General features: G+C 35.2%; 1 protein-coding gene across 1 annotated transcript in view; it reads left to right on the forward strand.

Annotated features, from left to right (window-relative positions):
* The window catches only part of LOC6037174 (homeodomain-interacting protein kinase 2), a 195,795-nt gene that overhangs the window by 128,138 nt on the left and 42,653 nt on the right, over positions 1-25,004 (forward strand). The window contains 1 exon segment of the mRNA XM_038260061.1: positions 21,612-21,932. Coding sequence (XP_038115989.1) covers positions 21,612-21,932 — 321 coding nt within the window.

A 25,004-nucleotide genomic window follows, 5' to 3' on the forward strand; every position in this document is an offset into this window, starting at 1 on the left:
TCAAATAACGGCTTTTGTTAGGGATATTGTAAGAATAAAAAAATGGAAATAATACACACGGGAATGAAAAGAAATTGTAATTTCACATTTAAAAATGTGTAAATTTATTTTCAAAAATCCTACATCACCTTCGTCACAGAAATGATAATATTACACCATACAAATTTTCCCTTTTAAATTTAAAGAGAAAAAAATATTTCCGAATGTTTCATAATTTATTATGTAACTCTTTTGCACATCATTATATATTTAAATTCAAATGCAATTTGATGTGAATTTGCAACAAATTATACAGTATGTAAATAAAGTATTTACACCCCTTGGGCACTATGCACATTTTGTGATGAAACATGTAAAAAATTTAAAGTTTGACAGAAACCTAGTACTACGTTTTGTTCAGAAACTCATGCCAAACATTTTGCTACAAAAGCTCATGAAAAGATGATTTCTATAAAAGTTATATAACAAATACTATTACGAAAATAAAAGGTGCAAAAAGTATGTACACCTTTCGAAAAATTAACATAAATAATGTTATTTGTTGACAAATCACCATAAATCCAGTCTCCCAACTCCAAATAGGCATCCTTGACTGATTAAAAAAATAATTTGGATTGAATATAAAGTTTACTAACTACTTAGCATAAAAGTTTATATAACTCTGGAAATTCTATATAAAACATATCTAAACTTAATTTTGCAAACTTTTATTTCAACTTAATGTCAATATATTACCATAGAATTGCTAAATAAACATTTGGGAGTGGGTATAACACCGTTTTGGGGGTCTTTGTATCGATAGAATAGATTTTTCGTTGGAATTTTGTACCAACCCGGAATTACGTCGTCGGAAAATCCACCGGCATCTGAACCGGTCCACAATTCACAAGTCAATCTATGTGGCATCAGAAAGGGCATAAAATTTCCGATCTTTTGATACCCATACATCCAGGTTTTCTATAAAACCCACGTTTTTAAATACCTAAGCAAAAACGTTGTTATGGTTTCGTTTGAGCAACCTGCCAAAAATGTATGGAATTTCGTAATTTTTGTTCTCGTGGATCAAACTTACTTTTTGCCCAGGTATTTAAAAACGTAGGTTTTTAAGAAAACCTGGATGTATGGGTATCAAAAGATCGGAAATTTTATGCCCTTTCCGATTCCACATAGGTTGACTTGTGAATTGTGGACCGGTTCAGATGCCGGCGGATTTTCCTACGACGTAATTCCGGGTTGGTACAAAATTCCAACGAAAAATCTATTCTATCGATACAAAGACCCCCAAAACGGTGTTATACCCACTCCAAAATGTTTATTTAGCAATTCTATGGTAATATATTGACAATTAGTTGAATTAAAAGTTTGCAAAATTAAGTTTAGATATGTTTTATATGGAATTTCCAGAGTTATATAAACTTTTATACTAAGTAGTTAGTAAACTTTATATTCAATCCAAATTATTTTTTTAATCAGTCAAGGGTGCCTATTAGGAGTTGGGAGACTGGATTTATGGTGATTTGTCAACAAATAACATTATTTATGTTAATTTTTCGAAAGGTGTACATACTTTTTTTGCACCTTTTTTATTTTCGTAATAGTATTTGTTATATAACTTTTTATAGAAATCATCTTTTCATGAGCTTTTTGTAGCAAAATGTTTGGCATGAGTTTCTGAACAAAACGTAGTACTAGGTTCCTGTCAAACTTTAAATTTTTTACATGTTTCATCACAAAATGTGCATAGTGCCCAAGGGGTGTAAATACTATTTTTACATACTGTACGTAAAAACATGATTTTACGTGTGATTTAACCGTTTCCGTCGAATCTCAAGTTTAAATCAACTGAATTTACATGTAATTCATCTTTTCAGTGTCGAGTAAATTTACATTTATGTTGTTGTTAAATCATTTATCTCTGGCAGCCGCAACCTTCTTAGCAAGCAATTTCTTGTTGTTGTTTTTTAATATTAATTTGATAAACAATTGGAAAAGTAACGGCAAGTTGAACATTTGAAGTTGTAAATTTACATTTAGTTTGATGTTATTTTACTTTACCTAAATTTATATGTAAAAAAATTTAAAAACTTTACATTTTTCCTGGATTTATCTGAGTAGCCAGAAAAGAAATGTAATTTAACATCAAACACTTATTTATGTTAGGTAAAATATTATTTCACACATAATTTTAGGTAAAATTACATGAGCCGATTTCAACCATTTTTATTTTTTGTATTTTTTTATTTGACTTAAACTTTGTGGGGGCCTTCCCCATGACCAAATAAGCTATTTTGCGTCATTGGTTCACCCATACAAGTCTCCATACAATTTTGGCTGCTGTCCATACAAAAATGGTATGTAAATATTCAAACAGCTATAACTTTTGAGTGAATTTTCTGATCAATTTGGTGTCTTCAGAAAAGTTGCAGGTATTGTTGAGGACTTTTGAGAAAAAAATATGTACACGGAAAAAAAAATTGCAGATTTTTTTATTAACTTTTTTTTCACTAAAACTCAATTTCCCAAAATACGCATTTTTTGATTTTCGAGATTTTTTGATATGTTTTAGGGGACAAAAATCCGCAACTTTTGAGCCATAGAGAAACATGGTCAAAAAATCTGCCGCCGAGTTATGAATTTTTGAAAAAATAGTGATTATTGGAAAAAATCGAAGTTTTATGCAAAAACAAATTAGACATTACTTTTTAATGCAAAATTGAATTTGCAATCGAAAAGTACTTCACAGATTTTTTGATAAAGGGCTCCGTTTTCAAGATATAGCCACCGAAAGTTTGATTTTAGTGAAATATTTGCAGTTTTTCAATTTTTAAAAATAGTGACCATGAGTGACCATTTTTAAAAATATTTTTTTTTGAAAAGTTCAGAAAATTTGCTATAAAATTGTCTAAGAGACATTGGAGATTGGACCTCGGGTTGCTGAGATAGAACCGCTTTAAGAAAAAGAAACACGAAAATTGAAGTTTTCTTAATCTCACCAAAACAATCCACCATTTTATGATGACCGTATCTCAGCAAATAATGGTCCGATTTTCAATTTTAATTCATGAAAAATTCGTGAAATTTTGCGATCTTTTCGAAAATTTTTTTTTAGTTTTTTTTAAATCAAGACTAGCATTTTAAGTGGGCGTAATATTCAATGTTTGGCCCTTTTAAAATGTTAGTCTTGATTTAAAAATTTTCAAAATATTTTTTTCGAAAGGATCGGAAAATTTCACGAATGTTTCATGTATTAACATTGATAATCGGACCATTATTTGCTGAGATACGGTCATTTGAAAATGGTGGGTTGTTTTGGTGAGATTAAGAAAACTTCAACTTCAAATTTCGTGTTTCTTTTTCTTAAAGCGGCTCTATCTCAGCAACCCGAGGTCCAATCTCCAATGTCTCTTAGACAGTTTTATAGCAAATTTTCTGAACTTAAAAAAAAAAAACATTTTCAGAAACGGTCACTCATGGACACTATTTTTAAAAATTTAAAAACTGCAAATATTTCGCTAAAATCAAACTTTCGGTGGCTATATCTTGAAAACGGAGCCCTTTATCAAAAAATCTGTGAAGTACTTTTCGATTGCAAATTCAATTTTGCATTAAAAAATAATGTCAAATTTGTTTTTGCATAAAACTTCGATTCTTTCCAAAAATCACTATTTTTTTTTAAAAAAATCATGACTCGGCGGCAGATTTTTTGACCATGTTTCTCTATGGCTCAAAAGTTGCGGATTTTTGTCCCCTAAAATATATCAAAAAATCTCGAAAATAAAAAAAATACGTATTTTTGGAAATTGAGTTTTAGTAAAAAAAAAAAGTTGATTAAAAAATCTGCATTTTTTTCCGCGTACCTATTTTTTTCTCAAAAATCCTCAACAATACCTACAACTTTGCCGAACACACCAAATTGATCAGAAAATTCACTCAAAAGTTACAGCTGTTTGAATATTTACATACCATTTTTGTATGGGCAGCAGCCAATATTGTATGGAGACTTGTATGGATGAACCAATCACACAAAATAGCTTATTTGGTCATAGGGAAGGCTCCCACAAAGTTTGAGCCAAATAAAAAAATACAAATAAAATCCATTTCCGGTTTTGGTAGAGAATTGCTCACATAAAAGACGTAAACTTACAGTTTCTAATTTTAACCTTGCCACCTTTTTTTACATTTAAAACTGTGTGCTTGAAAATCGAAAAAATGATTAAAATATGGCTCAGCAGGCTAAAAATGGGTCCTTTTCCCTAAAATAAATTGTTACTTATCTGCACAGCAAGTGAAGTAATAAATCAGCTGCGGCTAGGTGTAAAATATATTTTGCATTATTGGATGAAACTGTATGCAATATTACACTCTGAACTATGTAACCCATCAGTATGGAAAACCTACTCGAACGAAATGGTTGCAGTTTTTTTTGTGTTTTCAAAAAATGTAATATTGTAATATTAAGTGTCTTTTCTTTACGAAGGTGATGTGCATGCTTTTGCATGCGATGTTAACATAGGATTTTTTTCTGTTTGTTTCTTAAAATTTTCAAGGGATTTTTTTTAATTAAAAACTTTTTCAATCTTCTATTTCGAAGCCTTTCGAAAATTCACCGGCATCAACAGGTTACCAGTAGTGACGCAAAGCCGTTAAAGTTCCTACATGAAAACAGATGGGGGACGCAAACATTCCGCCGGTAATGCATCAGGTCTGGCTGACGTCCTGGCGGGTGTGGCCCAAATTTAACCACTCGCAAGATCCGTGGAAGCCGCGCTAGTCGTTGAGTGACTGGCAGTGATGTGCAAATATTTATATTTAATTTGTTCAAACTTTAGATTTAAAATAAGTTATATGTCTTTTAGAGGGATTAAATGTTTAGTTGCAATCTTCAAAAAAGTATAAGAATTTTTATTCAAAAATAAAGCGATACATTTTGGCAGTGTTCGCATATGGCAATAAGTTATTTTTTTAATTATTCTTCTTATTTAACCCTCCTAAGGTCTTAGGGTCTATATGACCCAGACGGCTTATAAAATGTGCTGTTTCTTTTATTCATTCTAACTTACAGACTTGAAACTTTCTGACTTTTCCTAACTTTGTAAAATAAACATTTTAAAACCGGAAGCAACCTCCAGCGCCACCTAGAAAGGGCGCTACAAAAAAACTTACGTTAAAGGTCTTAAGGGGTCTATATGACCCCGGAATAAATAATGCTGGCAAAAATCCATTTTGCAACCGATTTTCGTTCTATTGGCCGCAAATGAAAGGTATGGATGTCTAGAAAGGCACCTATGCTACGAGGATCCGATGTGGCCACTTTGGTCCCAAGGAATCGGTTTCAAAGGAACAAACTTTCCGGCAAACATGTTTTCATGGGTTTTGTTAGATTTAGGTATGGATTAATGCAAAATTAACTATATTTAATCACTAAAAATAAAAGTCATACTCTCCGGAACTTCATGGAATTTCAAGCCATGCACTCTGGAACCAGTAAATAACCGATTGGACCATATTTGACCACTCCGGAACCGGTTCCGGATACCCTGGAAGAGGCCAAACTGCTAATTTGGTGAAAGCCTTTCGTGCGGCATATCAATCTTCATGGAATTTCAAGCCATGCACTCTGAAACCAGTAAACAACCGATTGGACCATATTTGACCACTCCGGAACCGGTTCCGGATACCCTGGAAGAGGCCAAACTGCTATTTTGGTAAAAGCCTTTCGTGCGGCATATCAAACTTCATGGAATTTCAAGCCATGCACTCTGGAACCAGTAAATAACCGATTGGACCATATTTGACCACTCCGGAACCGGTTCCGGATACCCTGGAAGAGGCCAAACTGCTAATTTGGTGAAAGCCTTTCGTGCGGCATATCAATCTTCATGGAATTTCAAGCCATGCACTCTGAAACCAGTAAACAACCGATTGGACCATATTTGACCACTCCGGAACCGGTTCCGGATACCCTGGAAGAGGCCAAACTGCTATTTTGGTAAAAGCCTTTCGTGCGGCATATCAAACTTCATGGAATTTCAAGCCATGCACTCTGGAACCAGTCAAAAGCCAATTGTACCATATCTGACCACTTCGGAACCTGTTTTGGGTACCCTAGAAATGGTCAATTGGCCATTTGTGTAGAAGCCTACCGGCGGCATATTAGTCATCGTTTTCGGATATATTTTCAAAGAATTTTTTGTTTGACAATATTAGTGGATTTATTGAATTCAGTTTCCCACCTCGTATTTGATTAAAAAAAAAAAGATCAGTTCATACCGTGTTAGTTTAGCTTAGTTATGATTTCACTTTGTACCGAGACAAATCAAAAATAAATATGCGTCGACCTATGCTTCGCAATTCGGGCAAATAATCAAGCTGTGCTTTTTGCAGATGTATGATTCGCATTTGCTGCATTTGGTGTTATGCTTGCTGTCCGAATTAGTGCAAAATAGACAACGTCTGCGTTTCCGGCGGATATCTGCAGGAAGTGGACTTGTTTCGGAAGATTCTGGGCAGTCGTTATCCGTTTGAGGACAACTTGTTCCGGATGGTCCTGGTAGCGTGTCGTCAGAGGAATGTTTCGCCGTCTTGACAATTTCGGCAGCAAACATCGATCTTGGAATCTTTTGCCGAGTTGCGATCAGTGGGTTGACCAAGTTAGTTCCAAGGTATTTTTCCAATTTTGCCCAAAATAATATTTACGCAAAATTCGTGATTAGTACGCTGACCACGGGGACGCGCTGTCCTGTTTTTGCATGCTCATTTTCATTTCTTTTGTGTCGCTGTTTGTGTGCATGGGGTGATTGGTTATTATAATTAAATAATGGCATCATTAGTGCGGAGTGCATAATTGACAAAGGGAGCGCGTGGTCGTAAAAAATATTCGGAGTGAAAAGTGATTTTTTTTGTGTGTGCCTTTTGTTTCTCATTTTTGTCGTGTATTGTGGAGAAGATTGCCCTCTGAAAATGCAGCGTCATCAGTGCATAATTGACCAAGGGAGCGCGTGGTCGTAAAAAAATTCGGAGTGAAAAATGATTTTTTTTGTGTGTGCCTTTTGTTTCACAGTTTTGTCGTGTATTGTGTGCTGCGAGGAGAAAATTACCCTCTGAAAATGCAGCGTCATCAGTGCATAATTGACAAAGGTGGAGCGCGTGGTCGTAAAAAATGTTCGGAGTGAAAAGTGATTTTTTTGTGATTATCAAAGCCCTTCCTATATCATCGTTGATCGGAAGGCACGGCGTCGGGTGGATTGTGTTTAAATTTTTCGAATGAGGTTTTAGTTTTTTTTGCGGTGAAAAAGCCATTTCTATATAATGATCGAAAGACGCACTGACAATTTGGATCGTCGAGTTAATAGTGGATCAAAATAACTGTGTGTGAGTGATTTTGTGTGTTAACCAGAAAGACCTTCCCATAGCATCGTTGCTCGGAAGGCTCGCCGACGGGTCTGTTATGAAAGTCCTCCCCATAGCGTCGTAGCTCGGGAGGCATCGAAAAGCCAATACCTTATCCTACTAACCAAAAAAAAAAAAATAATCACGTGATGCTTGAAGGAGATGCTGTGGATTCAACGGTCTCAAGCGGTATCAACAAGTATATAGCGAAAAACTATGTGCTTGATGAGTCTGCAACTTTAACTATCGGACTAACATTCCTCCCTTTCGTTGAACTGCAGGCTTCTTGGGAGGGCGCCGGTATTGACTAATAAAGTAGAGATCTTCAGAGGTTAAACAGTGAACGGATGGTTGGCTCCCACTGATCATTTTTGATTCATTGTTTAACTTCAGCTGATCTGTCAATAACGGAGTAGCAGCTCATTGGCAGTCAACCATGCTCATGCTCATGCTCAAATAATATTTACGCAAAATTCGATGTGTAAAGCGGAGTGGCTAGATATGGTCCAAATGGGTCAATTGAGTGGCCAGATATGGTCCAATGGGATTTTTCAGATTCCCGAAATAAATAAATCAAAAGGCCATTTGGCCGTGTCAAGAGCACTAACAACCGGTTCCGGAGTGGTCAGATATGGTCCAATCGGTTTTATTTACTGGTTCCAGAGTGCATGGCTTGAAATTCCATGAAGATTGATATGCCGCACGAAACGCTTTTACCAAAATAGCAATTTTGCATCTTCCAGGGTATCCGGAACCGGTTCCGGAGTGGTCAAATATGGTCCAATCGGTTGTTTACTGGTTCCAGAGTGCATGGCTTGAAATTCCATGAAGTTTGATATGCCGCACGAAAGGCTTTCACCAAAATAGCAGTTTGGCCTCTTCCAGGGTATCCGGAACCGGTTCCGGAGTGGCCAGATATGGTCCAATTGGCTTTTTACTGATTCCAGTGTGCATGGCTTGCAATTTCATGAAGTTTGATATGTCGCACGATACGCTTTTACAAAAATAGCAATCTGACCACTTCCAGGGTATCCGAAACCGGTTCCGGAGTGGCCAGATCTGTTCCAAATGGCATTGAATCTGTTCCGGAGAGTATGAATTTTATTTTTAGAGATTAAATACAGTTTATTTTGCATTAATCCATACCTAAATCTAACAAAACCTATGAAAACAGGTTTGCCGGAAAGTTTGTTCCTTTGAAACCGATTCCCTGGGACCAAAGTGGCCACATCAGATCCTCGTAGCATAGGTGCCTTTCTAGACATCCATACCTTTCATTTGCAGCCAATAGAACGAAAATCGGTTGCAAAATAGATTTTTGCCAGCATTTTCAATTCCGGGGTCATATAGACCCCTTAAGACCTTAAACGTAAGTTTTTCTTAAGATCCCAGGAAGGTTAACGTACTAGGGTCTCTAGATGTCATCTTCACCAAATACATCAAAATCCGAACTAAAAACTAATAATAGAGCTTTATCTCATGGCAGGGTTGCCAGATCCTCAAATTTCAAGACATATTAAAGTGTGCAGTAATCTGGTATGATTTTTATTCTACATTCAAATTAACTGCATCCGACTTTGAATTGCTTGATAATTTTCTCTTATTAAAGAATCCCTGACAGGTAATACAATTTCAATTAAGTACTCTTAACTTTGAACAGAGTTGCCAAACCTTCAATTTTTTTACACTTTTTCAAGATAAGCTTGTATTTAGAACCAAAAACCCCATTTTTTCTACTATGGATCTGCCATAAAATTGTCATAGATTTGTGCGGTCGTCAAAGATCTAAAATTACAGAAAATTTTGCGAACAACAAGTGCGTATTTATAAACTAATCGACGTGCAAAATATTTTCGTTTCAAACAGCTGAATCGTCCCCAGCAGACGTCGCACACGGCCTAAACGCAGCAAATATTTATAAATTTAAAGCTTCGCCTGTGGAAAGTAAACATTTTCTTCACTCGCCGTGAAGACGACGACGATCCGCTTGGTTTTCCAATTAGAGTGCCAAAATATTGGCCCCGGCCTCCGCCGGTCGATATAATAAATTAGCTTTTTAGCAACATGAATTATACTTGCATAATTCAAACTCACTTGAAGTATTTCGCCAGGGGATGGGGTGGGGTGAGGACGAAGATGTGGTGTAAACGAACCCAGAACATGGGTTTGCGAAATTTTTAAGTGAAATACGAGGCCGCTGGTGTGTTTGTTGAGGGATTTGAGAGAATATTCGTTCAAGTGGTTGATGATTTTAGAGGAGGACAGTTTTTTTTCGAATTTCATTTTATTTTGTACCAAAGTCTTCAAAATTTCAATCATTTTTCAAGAATTCAAGAAAACGATTTCGACAGCGAACCATTCGTTTCCCGACCCACCCGACATGGCTTCCATATTTCACTCCCTTCTCGGCGGGGTCGTTCCACTCCGGGTTTTGGTCAGACATTATTTCTGCGTCCATTTCCCAGCGCTCTGGCGGGCTGAACCTTCGGGATTGGACCAAGCAAACGAAGGCACTTTGTTTCGTTAACGTCCAAGGTCTTCATCGAGGCAGACCGGGCAGTACAAGCTTATGCTCAAGTTCCAATTAAATTCGTATCGCCAAGGTTTTTTTCCCTCCTAATGAGATGAATCTGTACAAGTTCTGCAATTAATGTGACTTGTACTAAATTTGAATGACCAATTTGTCACTTTAAAATTTAATTTAAAACAAAACCAAAAATCTGTTAAAAATTAAGTTAATTTTTTTACATACATTTTTAAAGATTAATTAACAAAGCAGTGTTTTCAGTTTTATATTTTAGCAGTTTTTTCTCAATGTTTTCAAAATTCAATTTTACATTTTTAATTTCTCTATAGAGCAATTCCAGCTCAAATCAGGATTTTTTCTGGTACGTTTGTACCCAACCCTCTCCGATTTCAATGAAACTTTTTAGACATGTTATCCTAGGCCTATATAAGCCATTTTTGTGTATATGGAGCCAATTGTACTCAAAAATGACATTTGAGAAGGTACGCCCTTATTTCAATATTTTTGTATTTTGTAATTTAAATATTTCTGTATCTCGAGGCCGTTGCATCGTATCAAAAAGTGGTCAAAGACAAACTTGTAGGGAATTGGACGGACTTTCTGAAAAAAATACACTGAAAGCAAAATACACGCCAGTTTTATGAGATTGTTCAATTTTTAAGATACAAAGTGAAATTTTAAGGTGATGTCACGATTTTTTTTCGTTCAAAATTTTTGAGAATATAGCCTAAAATGTGACAAAAAGACTCACGAAAAAGGCAGGATGGTATGTCTCTCCTAAAAAAATACAGAAATCATTTACTAAAACTGTTTTTTTGAAAATTGGTCTAAACGTCAAAATTTTCAAAAACGGTTAGTGTAAATCGATTCTCCAGACAGTTTTACATAAAAGTCTCCATATCAAAAGCAAACTTATAGGAAATTAGACGAGTTTTCCGGTAAAAATATTTACGAGACTGAAAAATCAAGTCTGTCATATAGAAATTGCCAAAACCACAAAAAACATATTTTTTCAACATTTTTATTTTTAAAACCGCTGTATCTTTACAATGATTGGACATAGGATAATGGTCAATATGGAGACTTTTATGTAAAATTGTCTGGATTCCCACTATCGGTTTTAAATACGACGAAAAAGACGCCATTTTGAAATGTGAATAACTTGAAATGGTGGTGGAGTTTGAGCTCGCTCTTAAAAGCATCTGAAAGTACACATTCTAGAGTATATTGGCTGAAAGTATCTTGGAAGTTTTTTTTTTTGTTTAACTCTTTTAATCGCAATTTGAAAATGAGCAATGAAAATGTTCATTTTGACAAGCTCTATAATTGTCTAGAAGGGCCCAAAAATGTACAAAATGATCTAGTGGTTGTAAAAGAAGAAACGAGTGTTTAATAAAATATTTGAGGAATAAATTTAATAATTTTGTCGATTCCTGAAATATTTTAGCTAAACTTGTTTCTTCTTTTACAACGCCTTCGTTTTTATACGCCTTCTACGACCAAATTTTTAGAAAGCTTCTGAGAAAACATTCAAAATCAGTTTTTTGAACGTGACAATTCAGGGTTAAATTTTAACAAAAAGTTATATTCGAGGCACTTTTAGAGCTCTAAAAATCTAACATTTTTATTTTTTGACAAGTCAATTTGGACTTAAGGGTCGAAAGTTACAGCCATTTTAAGGTAAAAAAGATGCAAATTTAAAACATAAAAATCTTGAAAAGGCGCTGGCCGAATTTTAAGCGCCAAATTGCATTTGAAAGAGGATATCCAGCCCTACAAACGGTGTTTTTTTTTAAACTCGAGATATCTTTATTTGAAAAATAATAATTTTTAAGGGAAACCCATATGGGACCACCCTAACGAAATTCGGAAATTGTCTAAATATGTAATTTGCCCGCTGAATCTGCCCTCAGAATTGAGGCAAGGTGTCAAAAATCGATTTTGGTCATATTTTGGGTTTCCATGTAAAATTATCATTTAAACCCAAAATCTGACCAAAAATTATCTTTCTTCAAAACTGGGGCAAAAAAAAATATAAAAATCGAAATAATTAGCCATATTTTCAACATATCGATGAAAAAAGTGTAAGGAAATGCATTTTACACTAGATTGTTTTGCAATCTTAAGTTTTCTAAAAATGTAAGATTTGACGAAATCAAAATAATTATAAAAAAAAACTTTACAGTACCTTCGTCAATTTTCAAACATTCTTAAGATTTTTTAACTAACCCAAACTTGCTGAAAATGATTCTAGATGCAAGGAAATGCATTTTAAATTGATTTTAGCTGATTGCACTTAAATTCCAACTAAAATTTTGAAGTTGTACCAGCCTTAGAGGACTGGAATTGCAATGTTTCATTAAAATTTAAAATTCAATGAAATGTTTATTGATTTTGTTTTTTGCATCGTTTTCAAGTAACATCCACCTAGAAGTTATTTTTGCCTTTTTCACAAAATCTGGCTTTGAAATCCCTTGAAGAATGAACTTCTTAAATGTTACTCGTAAATCTATCTTAGTGAAAAATTCTGGATTGGATTTATTTAAAAACAACTTTTCAATGCTTTTATCGACTTTTTTTTGCATCTCTTATAAAAAGAGATGCTTTTGCAATTCATTTTTTTGTGATATTTTCTACCTTGTAAATTTCCAATTAATTTGCATCATAATTTTGGATGCAAAAAAATTAAACATTTTTGAAATCTTTCGATCTTTTCAGTAAACTATTCTCACAATTTTAAAATTAAACCAACAAAGGCTAGAAGACGATCTAAAAAAATCAATCTTGGGAGAAATGCTTAGCTTGAATGACAAAGTTGAGGTTGGCTATTTCCACTTATTTTTTCGTATCCCAAAATGTTTTAACATTAATTTTCTCATTTAGTATAGAACTAAATTTCCAACAATACAAAAAAAATTTAAGGGGTTTTTTTTGAACTATTAATGTTTTTCAACTACCTCAAAGTTTAAATCATAATTTTCAACAAAATTCTTGATTTTTGTTGCACTTTCTCAAGTAACCCACTGCACGGTCCTGATGCATTTCACTTTACACACCCATTTTATCGCCTCTTCTGTTCAATTTCGATGCGTTTTGCGGTTTTGCGTCGTCGTCGTCGTCGCCGTCGCCGAGATATGCGATATTTAGGCCAATTGCCAGTTAGTTTGCGGCCAGCAGCAGACAGTCTGGGCCGTCATAAAAACGGACACATTATATATTGACTGGCTGCATGGCTGAATCTGGTGTGGAACCCTTCTCCTGATGAAAGCCGATTCCTTTGGGACTGGACCCTGTGCTGATTAACATTCAGAGATTGTTTGCAGCAGAAGTGCGTTTTTTTTTCGTTGCTGCTTTTCGGAAAGACCAGACCGTAACTGGCTTTTTGAGATTGCACTTGGGAGTGAATAATATTTCGGGGGAAAATTCGAGTGAGCGGAATACGTAACGAGGCCACGGGGTGTTATTGAACTGTATTTTTTGACATAATTTATTTCTGGAAGCCGTGCTACCAGAGCAGCATAGAGCGTTCTAAACCTGTTAAAGAGTTCAACGAAAAAATAAACCAACAAAAAACCGCCCAAAATTATACACAATCTCTCCGCGTGGGACAATTAACCCACTTTTTTGGGTCGCTGCAATTTCCGCCACCAAACCCAGAGAGGCCCAAATAACGACACCCGAAAAAAAAACTCCGTCCGGAAAAAAAAATCCCACAAATCATTAAGCAAGCAAGGTGGCTTGTTTTGGCCATCCGTGTTGCTCCAGGTAGCTTTTGGAGAACAGGTTCGCGGAAGAACAGGTTTGTGCAGCGAGCTATTTGTAGCAGCACACTAAAACAGCTTTTGGGCGGGGAAATAGTATCGAAAAAATGAGTCATAAATTTTCGGGGTTGAACATTGCCAACTAGAACGACTCTATGCAAATAAACTATCTTTATTATATGATTAGTTTGTCAGAAGCTCAAAATATTTTCAATTCTCCGGTTTACTATGCGATATCTGTAAAAAATTTCAAATTACAATACTTTTCTTGTTTTTTTTTTTTTGCATTCTTATATAATTTTGAGTATTTTTTTTGCGCCTATCTATAAGCCCTCTTCATAATTTAAGAGCGAGTCCACGAACAGGGCATACCCCTTTGTATGGGACGTAGTTTGGACCTCACCAATCTGCCTGAAATTTTTAGGGGTTGTTTGTACATATAAAACTAGCATCTGGTCAAAATATGGGCACTCTAGGTCAACGGGAAGTGGGGCAAATCGGGACACAAAGTTTAAAGGTTCAAAAACGTCAAAAATCTTAAAAAGGCTATAACATGCATGCTATAACATACATAAAATTTTTTATTTTGATCCATTTGAGCCCTTTAAAAAATGAAAGTTAAAAAAAAAAAATAAGAAGCTGCTTTTTCTGGTGTCATCTAGTATCCTTGGAAACGAACTTGATTTTCAATAAATGTGAATCGAAGATTTTTTTTAACTTTTATTTTTTAAACGGCTAAAATGGATTAAAATTAAAAAAAATTATGCATGTTTCTATTGTAAAATTGTCTCAGGAACACGAATATGATGAAATTATCACCAGAAAATGGGATCTAAGGGGTCCCCGGAGCAAAAATTTACAACCAAAAAATTCACTAAAAGTAAAAGGGTCTATTTTATATGTTAAACTGCCTTACCCAAAGCGTTCTCAGGCTCAGATAGTAGTCCCAGATGTCCCCTACAAGCTGCAGGTCGAACCGAGTTCATATCTGGATGGAACACTTTTTTATTTGAGTTTGAAAATTATGCTATTTTTTCACTAAAATGCCAATAACTCCCTTTAGATTTGACCAATTGGGATGCTCTACCCTGCATTTTGTTGCATTTTTAAGCCCTTTCAGATGCATTTTGAATTTTAAAAATAAAATGAATTTTGCCTAAGTTATAGCCTTTTTTAAGATTTTTGTCGGTTTTTAACCTTCAAAATTGTGTCCCGATTTGCCCCACTTCCCATTGACCTAGAGTGCCCATATTTTGACCAGATGCTAGTTTTATATGTACAAACAACCCCTGAAAATTTCAGGCAGATTGGTGAGGTCGATGCGAGATGGGTATGCTTTGCTCGTGGACTCGCTCTTAAGAGTTTGTTATTTTTGAAAATGAATAATTAGAAGCCCACCTCACAAAGACAAAACAAAAATTCAGTTGTGTTGGTTTTGCAATTAAAAGGCTGGGTGTTTGTACACAGTGCAGTGTACACGAAGTTCGTGATACCACAGAGTACAAGTAGTAGACCTTTTGCCTGCAGGTTGCTGCAGTCCCTGCAAGTTGATGGAATCTGGTAGACCTTGCCGTCGCTGACGTCTACTAGTTGTTTACTTTTTGAAAGAGTTGTTTCCGTTTACATATTTAAAAACTCTCTCACACAGACGCATTTTGCCTTTCGAAACATATATATAAAAAAAACTTCACAACGACCGATGTCCGTTGGGTTTCGCCGTCAGATTAACTGGCACACGATAACCTTTTTTCGGGCAATATCACATTATGGGGCTGCCCGAAACAGTGACAAGGGGTTTGCTGGTTGGGAAATAAATAACACCCCTCGTCAGGCTCCCAAAAATGGGCAAGCTCACCAAATGACCCACGAAAAATGACCGACCCCACTATCAGGCTCGATCTGCTTTTATACCATCAGAGTTCAGCGTCCGTCATTCCGTCGCAGCGCTGCTTGAAGATGGCGCTGAACAGTACGGAGTCTGGCTTTACATCGACAACCGCTTTGAATGGTGAGGTTGAAGATACTTGACATTGCGTCTTGGTTCTATTCTGCATATGTTTCTTTTTAGTTGTACTCAAGTTATGCAAAGTTAGTTGATCTAGGGGTGAATGTTAATTCTTGAGGGCGTTAGTCGACTTTGACGATTGTTTTCGGAGTTAACGAACTCGTTGATAGAAAGGTGCAGTTAATTTGGTTATGTTTTTAAGTGTTCTATTCTCAGAGAGTTTTGACCTTGAATTTCAGTTTACAGCGTTCTTTACATTCTTCACAAAATCGGTCGAAACTCCCGGGAAATTTTAAACTTATAAATGTCGAAGCAAAATTATACAAACTTATCAAAAAATTATTTGAAAAATTCTTCAATGTTCGATGTTCAAGTTTGAATAAACCAATGCTTCTCTAATCTTCTTATTCAGAAAGTGTAAATTTTAACTTGTAAAAAATTCCAATAGGGTAATTCTCTACCAACTCACACGAAATCGGGAAAGTTGCCCCGACCCCTCTTCGATTTGCGTGAAACTTTGTCCTAAGGGGTAACTTTTGTCCCTGATCACGAATCCGAGGTCCGTTTTTTGATATCTCGTGACGGAGGGGCGGTACGACCCCTTCCATTTTTGAACATGCGAAAAAAGAGGTATTTTTCAATAATTTGCAGTCTGAAACGGTGATGAGATAGAAATTTTGTGTCAAAGGGACTTTTATGTAAAATTAGACGCCCGATTTGATGGCGTACTCAGAATTCCGAAAAAACGTATTTTTCATTGAAAAAAAACACTAAAAAAGTTTTAAAAATTCTCCCATTTTCCGTTACTCGACTGTAAATTTTTTTGGAACATGTCATTTTATGGGAAATTTAATGTACTTTTCGAATCTACATTGACCCAGAAGGGTCATTTTTTCATTTAGAACAAAATTTTTCATTTTAAAATTTTGTGTTTTTTCTAACTTTGCAGGGTTATTTTTTTAGAGTGTAACAATGTTCTACAAGTTACTTTTTGCGTTTCTCTTTGTTTCGTCGTCCGTGTCTGTCGCGGGTGACCATGAACGGCCATGATCGATGACGACCAACTTTTTCAAAACTTTTTTTCGTAAAATCGCGATAACTCGTGATGTTTACAAGCAAACCCCTTATGTCTATATATCAAAATTTTTGTAATTGTCTGCTCTACAACTTTGTAGATCATTGTTACACTCTAAAAAATAACCCTGTAAAGTTAGAAAAAAACACGAAATTTTAAAATGAAAAATTTTGTTCTAAATGAAAAGATAACCCTTCTGGGTCAATGTAGATTCGAAAAGTACATTAAATTTCCCATAAAATGACATGTTCCAAAATTTTGTTCAGTCGAGTAACGGAAAATGGGAATTTTTAAAACTTTTTTAGTGTTTTTTTCGATGAAAAATACGTTTTTTTTTCGGAATTTTGAGTACACCATCAAATCGGGCGTCTAATTTTACATAAAAGTCCCTTTGACACCAAATTTCTATATCATCACCGTTTCAGGCTGCAAATTATTGAAAAACACCTCTTTTTTCGCATGTTCAAAAATGGAAGGGGTCGTACCGCCCCTCCGTCACGAGATATCAAAAAACGCACCTCGGATTCGTGATCAGGGACAAAAGTTACCTCTTAGGACAAAGTTTCACGCAAATCGAAGAGGGGTCGGGGCAACTGCTGTGTGAGTTGGCGGAGAATTACCCAATAACTAAAATCGACAGAAGCCAAAAAAAAAAAATTCCTTAAAGCTTACTTAGCAGTTTCAACCCCAGAAATTAAGGCTTCTAAATATTATTTTTATTTATAATTTCTAAGAGAGAAAGGCCTTTTCAATCTGTTTTATTTTTCTTTTTTTAAGAGCCTTAGTTGATTTCGCTGTATCCGTTTCCTTTTTTGATGAAAATAAGTCACGGCGTCTTTTTCAGGGGGGTAGTATTTTTTGAGAAATAGCAAGAAAACTGTCATATACATATGAAAGTGTGGAACATCCCCGTTCATTTGCGGGGCGAACGAAAATCTTTGGTCGGGAAAAATCAAAGTTATCCTTATTTGAAGTTTTTTGACTTTTTTCCTATGGGGTGAAATTTCGTCTATTTCAATTTAGTATTGTTATAAGTCTACATAGACATGATTTATGGTTCAGATCATATCATTTCTTATGGGAAATGATGCAAGGAACATTTTTCCTGAAGCACGCAAAGTGATTGAAAATAAGGGAAAAAAGTTATAAAGGTTTTATTGAAAATTTGGGAGATTTTCTGATAAAATTGCACACCCCTTTCCCAAAAACCGCATTGTTTTTGATATTCAGATCATTATTTTGATGAATTCTTTTTTGAGAAATGTTTCTGGGCCCATTGAGTATACAAATCACTACAGAAAAGTGTAATTGGTTGGGTTTATGCTCAACTGTAGGTCACATTTATGAATTTTGGATTTCAACCGAAACAACATATTTTTGTGTGTTTTTGTTATAAAATGTACCGTTTTCATTAGTATACACTTTCATATGTATATGACAGTTTTCTTGTTATTTCTCAAAAAATACTATCCCCCTGAAAAAGACGCCGTGAAGTCATTTTGTGTTTTACGTCAATCTCAATATTAAATTATAACTAGAAAAAAAAAATTTGGCAATCTTTGTAAAGTTATGGCATAGCCAAAAAAACCCGTGTCCCGGGAATTTCCGGGAAATGCCCAAATTCAACTCTCGATTCCCGGGAAATTGAAAATCTCGACAATCGTCATTTTCTGGTTGGTGCTATCCATACAAAATTGTATGTAAATATTAGAAAATCTGTAGCATGGAAGGTAATTTTCTGATCGATTTGGTGCCTTCGACAAAGTTGTAGAAATTGGTTAGGACTATTCAGAGCTGAACCAGCCTCCGGCTGTTAGCTTACTAATAAACATAAATAATAAAAATAATAATAAGAGAACTATTCAGAGAATATTTTGTATTTTTTTATTTGGCTCAAACTTTGTGAGGGCCTTCCTTATGACCAAAGAAACTTTTTTGTGTCATGTTTTCACCCATACAAGTCTCCATACAATTTTGGCAGCTGTCCATACAAAAATGGTACGTAAATATTTGAATAACTGTAACTTTTGAATGAATTTTCTGATCAGTTTGGTGTCTTCGGCAAAGTTGTAGGTATTGTTGAGGACTTTTGAGAAAAATAGGGACACGGAAAAAAATTGCAGATTTTTTAATCAACTTTTTTTTTCACTAAAACTCAATTTCCCAAAATACGTATTTTTTATTTTTGAGATTCTTTGATATGTTTTAGGGGACAAAAATCCGCAACTTTTGAGCCATAGAGAAACATGGTCAAAAAATCTGCCGCCGAGTTATGATTTTTTGAAAAAAAAGTGATTTTTGGAAAAAAATTAAGTTTCATGCAAAAACAACTTTGACATTATTTTTAATGCAAAATTGAATTTGCAATCGAAAAGTACTTTACAGATTTTTTGATAAAGGGCTCCGTTTTCAAGATAAAGCCACCGAAAGTTTGATTTTAGCGAAATATTTGCAATTTTTCCATTTTTAAAAATAGTGACCATGATTGACCATTTCTAAAACTATTATTTTTGAAAGTTCAGAAAATTTGTTATGAAATTGTCTAAAAGACATCGAAGATTGGACCTCGGGTTGCTGAGATACAGCTGCTTAAAGAAAAAGAAACATGAAAATTGAAGTTTTCCAAGTCTCACTCGAACAACCCACCATTTTCTAATGTCGATATCTCAGCAACTAATGGTCCGATTTCCAATGTTAAAACATGAAACATTCGTGAAATTTACCGATCTTTTCGAAAACAATATTTTGATTTTATTTTAATCAAGACTCACATTTTAAAAGAGCAAAACATTCAATATAACAACCTTTTAAAATGTTAATCTTGATTCAAAAAATTTCAATTCTGGAGTTTTTTTTGAAAAGGTCCAATAAACCAAATTTTCAGTTTTTACTTTTTGGGTGTTTTTTAATACTCCTGACTCAAGGCGGTTTCAAAAACACCCAAAAAGCAAAAATTGGAAATTCCAGAAACTCCAGATTTCTTTTATAGATTGAAGTATTTTTTTTCTTGGTATGAAATTTCGATTTTTTTTTTCAAAAAATCATAACTCAGCAGCAGATTTTTGACCATACTTCCAGGGGATTGAAACTCGTCTGAAAAACCTGTATCATTTTTTCTTTCAAAACGGTGGAAATTTCTTCGGAAATATATTTTGAAAATTTTAAAATCAGAGCTCCAAATTTTAAAATTTATAGGAAAGCGGATTTTGTGAATTTAAAATTTGTCGATTCCAAGACATTTAAATTTTTATATTTTTAGGTTTGTTAATTTTTTTGAAGAGTGTATATATTTTTTCTTTATATTTTTACTAAATACTTTTAACTTTGCCGAAAATACCAAATCGATTAAAATTGTCAAACCAGAGAGAAATCTCCTGAAAAGTTTTAGTCAAATAATCAAATAAAAAAGGAAATCCATTTCCGGTTTTAGTAGAGAATTCTCAGATGCATTTCAGCCTTATAGTTTCTTACCCAACAAATGTTGAGGTTCATCTTAAGAATAGTTAATATTTACTAAAAACTGCACTACTAAAACTTTCAGTAAGCTTATCACTAAACTTCAGTTAAAATTGGTATGGAGCTATCAAATTTTGCTAAAATTTTAATAATTAAGATAATTGATTAAAAAATTCTTTTTATTTAAAAAAATCGTGGATAGTCTTTTTCGAAGACAATTTTCACAAGTTATACATTGTAAATGTTATTATTATCGAAGCAAAATTAAACGTTTTGCATAATTATCGCTTTATTATGCACTTACAAATCAAATCACTTCCACCAAAGCAAAACAACTATATCGAAAGTACTTTCGTAACATCCAGCCAGGCAAACTTCATCAATGGCACCCAACACGAATTTAATTCGTCGCGCATAGATATTCGTTCATTATTTCTTTTGACTCACTTGATTTGGCTTTCTTTCTTTCACCACCTACGCGAGATTTGTATTTACGTCGTCGTCGTCGATTCCGACCAAGCGTGATTGAAATTATTTATTCATTCAGCTTCTTTTTTTTGTGTATTTCATCAGCCTTCGGTACAAAGTTGTCGTCGTCGTGATTTGCTGTGCGTGTGCTGCTGTTTTTTTCTTTTTTCTTGTTATTTTGTTGTCTGTTGTACACAAAATATGACGCAAAATAAGTAAAAGATGAAGCAATCACGAAGAAACACGAAAATAATAAAGATTGTGCAATATTGTGTGACACTGTAAAAATATTTTTTTTATTATTATTATTCAAAAAATTTAAACTTTAATATGAAGAAACCTCAAATAAGAATAGATTTCAAGCAAAAATCTTGTGTTTTAAATTGTTTTTAGTGCGCTTTATCGGCAGGTGTAACACGTTTTTTGCCGCTGATTACACGAGAAAGTTTCACCGGCTTGGATTTTGCTTCTTTTTTTTTCGTTTGTTTGTTCGACCAGTGGAGCCTGGCCAGCTCGGTCGGCTCAACATTGGAGAAATTTAATTAAATTTGCATCATTGTCGCCGGAAAGATGTATTAATAATTACCGGATTCGAGCCGAGCAGATGGTGGCCATGCATTTCATCAAGTTTGTTGAGGTTCGAATATTTTGAGCTGTCCATTTGTTTTGTGAAACTTTAAGTTGTTGTCTATTTAAGTTATGTTGATTTTATTTTGAAATTCAAATGATGAACTGCTTATTTTCCAAACAAAAAATGTAACTTACAAATTTCGAAACTATTCTGCAATTTTGTACACACTTGTGGTAAAATTTACGACTCCGTGAATCCAGAAATCGAGGTCCTTCCACAAAAAATCCTGTTTGTAAAATGTTCTTCCTAAAGTATACACACTAATTAACCATTCCCTCCTCTCTTCCTGTTCCTTTCAGGTGCTGGAGTTTCTCGGCCGGGGCACCTTCGGCCAGGTGGTGAAGTGCTGGAAAAAGGGCACCAGCGACATCGTCGCGATCAAGATCCTCAAGAACCACCCGTCGTACGCGCGCCAGGGCCAGATCGAGGTGTCGATTCTGTCGCGGCTCTCGCAGGAAAATGCCGACGAGTTTAACTTTGTGCGGGCGCTCGAGTGCTTCCAGCACAAGAACCACACCTGTCTGGTGTTCGAGATGCTCGAGCAGAACCTGTACGACTTCCTCAAGCAGAACAAGTTCTCGCCGCTGCCGCTCAAGTACATCCGGCCGATCCTGCAGCAGGTAGGACATACTAGCTTTTTTTTTAAAAAAAAAGCTGTTCACTCAAGTTCCACTGGTTGACTTCTGAGAAAATGTTTTTTTTTTTCACCATAAAAAATTCTGTCTGTCATATAAAAATTGTCAAAAAGCATCATAAACCCAATGTTTTCAACATTTTTATTTTTAAAACCGTTGTAACTTCACAAGGATTGGACTTAGGACAGTGGTCAATATGGAGACTGTTATGTAAAATTGCCTGGAAAATCGATTTACGTAATCGGTTTTCAATAAATTTTACGTTTAGAGCACTTTTTTTTAATAAAGTTTTCAGTAAATGATTTTTGTATTTTTCTAGATGAGTTGCTCTATCCTACATTATTCGTGAGTCTTTTTGTAACATCTTGGGCTATTTTCACAAAAATTTTGAACGAAAAAAAATGGTGGGCTCACCCTCAAATTTGAGTTTTAAAGTTAAAAATCAAAAAATCTCATAAAATTGGTGTGTTTTTTTTCTTTCAGTAAAAATACACTGAAAGAAAAAGGAAAGGCCGTCAAATTTCCTACACGTTTGTCTTTGGCCACTTTTTGATACGATGCAACGGCTTCGAGTTACAGCAATATAAAAATTCCTAATTACAAAAATATTTAAAACAATTACGCCCTTCTCAAATGACATTATCGAATGAAACTGGCTCCATACAGCAATTCCCCACGAACACAGCATGATTCGAAAGAAAAGTTCTCCGATCGGGCTCAAAAATTTTCTGGGGGTTCCTTGGCCGAAATAATCAGACCCGTATTTTTTTGTTTGGTCATTAGGGTGACCTACGCCGTGTTAGGGTGATCCAAAAAATGGCAATTTTCGTCATTTTTCGCAAAAACCATTTTTTTCAAAAAAAATATATCTCCGCTTCATTTCATCCGATTTTAGCTGTCCTAGACGCAAAAGAAAGGTGATTGGATTAGCTATTTGGGAAAAAATAGTAAGAAGTTTCAAAAATCTAGCTTAACATTTGAAAAGGTCATATGAAAACATAAAATGCTGTTTTGAAGGTCTCGAGACCAAAGGGCCTATGTCTGAATTTTTTTATCGGATTCCTCGAAAAGTTTTACATGACATATCAAAAAATGGTGAAGGTATGTTTTCAATTCTCTGAGATACGATTTTTTGAAAATAAAAACTGGGTTTTTCGACGCGCCACGCGCAAAAATGGGAAAATGGGAAAAAATCGACTTTTTCAATTTCAGCGATGACCTATACATGTAAGGGTACCAAAAGTTGCGTATTTCAATTACAAAAATTTTGGTACCCTAACATGTATAGGTCATCGCTAAAATTTTCAAGTTATCGCAGTTTTAGTGAAAAAAGTTGTTTTTTACCATTTTTGCGCGTGGCGCGTCGTAAAACCCAGTTTTTATTTTCAAAAAATCGTATCTCAAAGTATTGAAAACATAACTTCACCTTTTTTTGATATGTCATGTAAAACTTTCCGAGGAATTCGATAAAAAAAATCAGACATAGGCCCATTAGTCCCGAGACCTTCAAAACAGCATTTTAAGTTTTCATAGGAACTTTTCAAATGTTAAGCTAGATTTTTGAAATTTCTTACTATTTTTCCCAAATAGCCAAACTAATCACCTTTCTTTTGCGTCTAGGACAGCTAAAATCGGATGAAATGGCGCGAAGATCAGTGTCTTGCGAACCTTCGTGGTGAACGGACACTAGAGCTGCGGTATTTTTTACTACCTAAGCTCAGAGTTATTTCAAAACAAAATTCACAGTCTTTTTAAAGACTACCTGAGTTATTTTCCAAAATTCTAAACAGTCTTTTCAAGACTAACCCCACCTGAAATTTTGTTGTATTTTACAAACGAAGCCATCTTTTTAAGAGAACTTTGCTTGCAAAATGCGTCAAAACAAAGGTAAACGCAAATCTTCTGAAGATTTGGTCGTTACGTCGGTGAAGCGTTTGAACGCTAAACCGGCTAACGGAAACAGAAAAAGAAAACAGCCTCTTCTGAGGTCTGATTCTGATTCTGAATGTGAGGTCAATCCTCCAATTCCATTGACAAACAGTTTCGGTGTTTTATCCGAAACTGATGACAAGGAACCTTCTCCTCGTACTGAGCCTTCTGCCGTCGAGAAACGAGTAAAGGCTCCGCCAATTGTAGTGACTTCCGTCTCCGATTTGGCCAGCTTTCGAACGCAACTGAAGAATTGCAAGGAAACTTGCAATTTGAAGGTTTCGTTCCAGCTTGGTCGAAGAGGAGAATGTCGCTTGTTGACGGAATCTTTACAAGATCACCAAACTTTTGTTGGTTATTTGAAAAACCACAAACACAATTTCTACACGTATGAGACCAAGAATGCTCGGCCATTCAAGGCGGTCTTGAAAGGTCTCTCCAACGACTTGTCGGTGGATGAGATCAAAAACGAACTTAAGGTGTTGCTTGGCTTTGCCCCATCCCAAGTAATACCAATGAAGAAAAATCAAACGGGAATATTTCTCGCTTTGGTTTGACTTCACAATTTTATCTGATTCATTTCAACAGAAATGAAATCAACAATTTGAAACTTTTGGACAAAGTTCAGTTTTTGTTCCATGTACGGGTAAAGTGGGAGCATTTTAAGAAACATGGCGGTAATGGCCAGAATCTGACCCAGTGCCGGCGTTGCCAGGCATTCGGTCACGGTACTGATCATTGCGCCATGGTTCCAAAATGCATGGTTTGCGGGGATTCTTCTCACGACAAGGACAATTGTCCCGTGAAAGAAGTCACCCAATTTAAATGTGCAAATTGTGGTGGAAATCACAAATCAAATTTCTGGGATTGCCCCATCAGAAAAAGGTTTTGGATTCTCGTGCTAAGCATCAGCCGAAATCCAAACCGAAATTTTCTCAAAGTCAGGTTGTACCTGCATCTTTAAATCAAACGTTCGTGCTGTCTCACTCGAACAATTCTAGAAATACCCCTACCGTGGAAAAGTTAGGTAACAACAATGGCATTTCTTATGCTAACGTCGTTTCGGGTTCATCCACGAATTTTAAATCCTCTACCAATCTTTCTGAAATTGGGCAGGTACCTCAAATC

Source organism: Culex quinquefasciatus, chromosome 3, assembly GCF_015732765.1.
Source record: "Culex quinquefasciatus strain JHB chromosome 3, VPISU_Cqui_1.0_pri_paternal, whole genome shotgun sequence".
NCBI classification, from domain to species: Eukaryota; Metazoa; Arthropoda; class Insecta; order Diptera; family Culicidae; genus Culex; species Culex quinquefasciatus.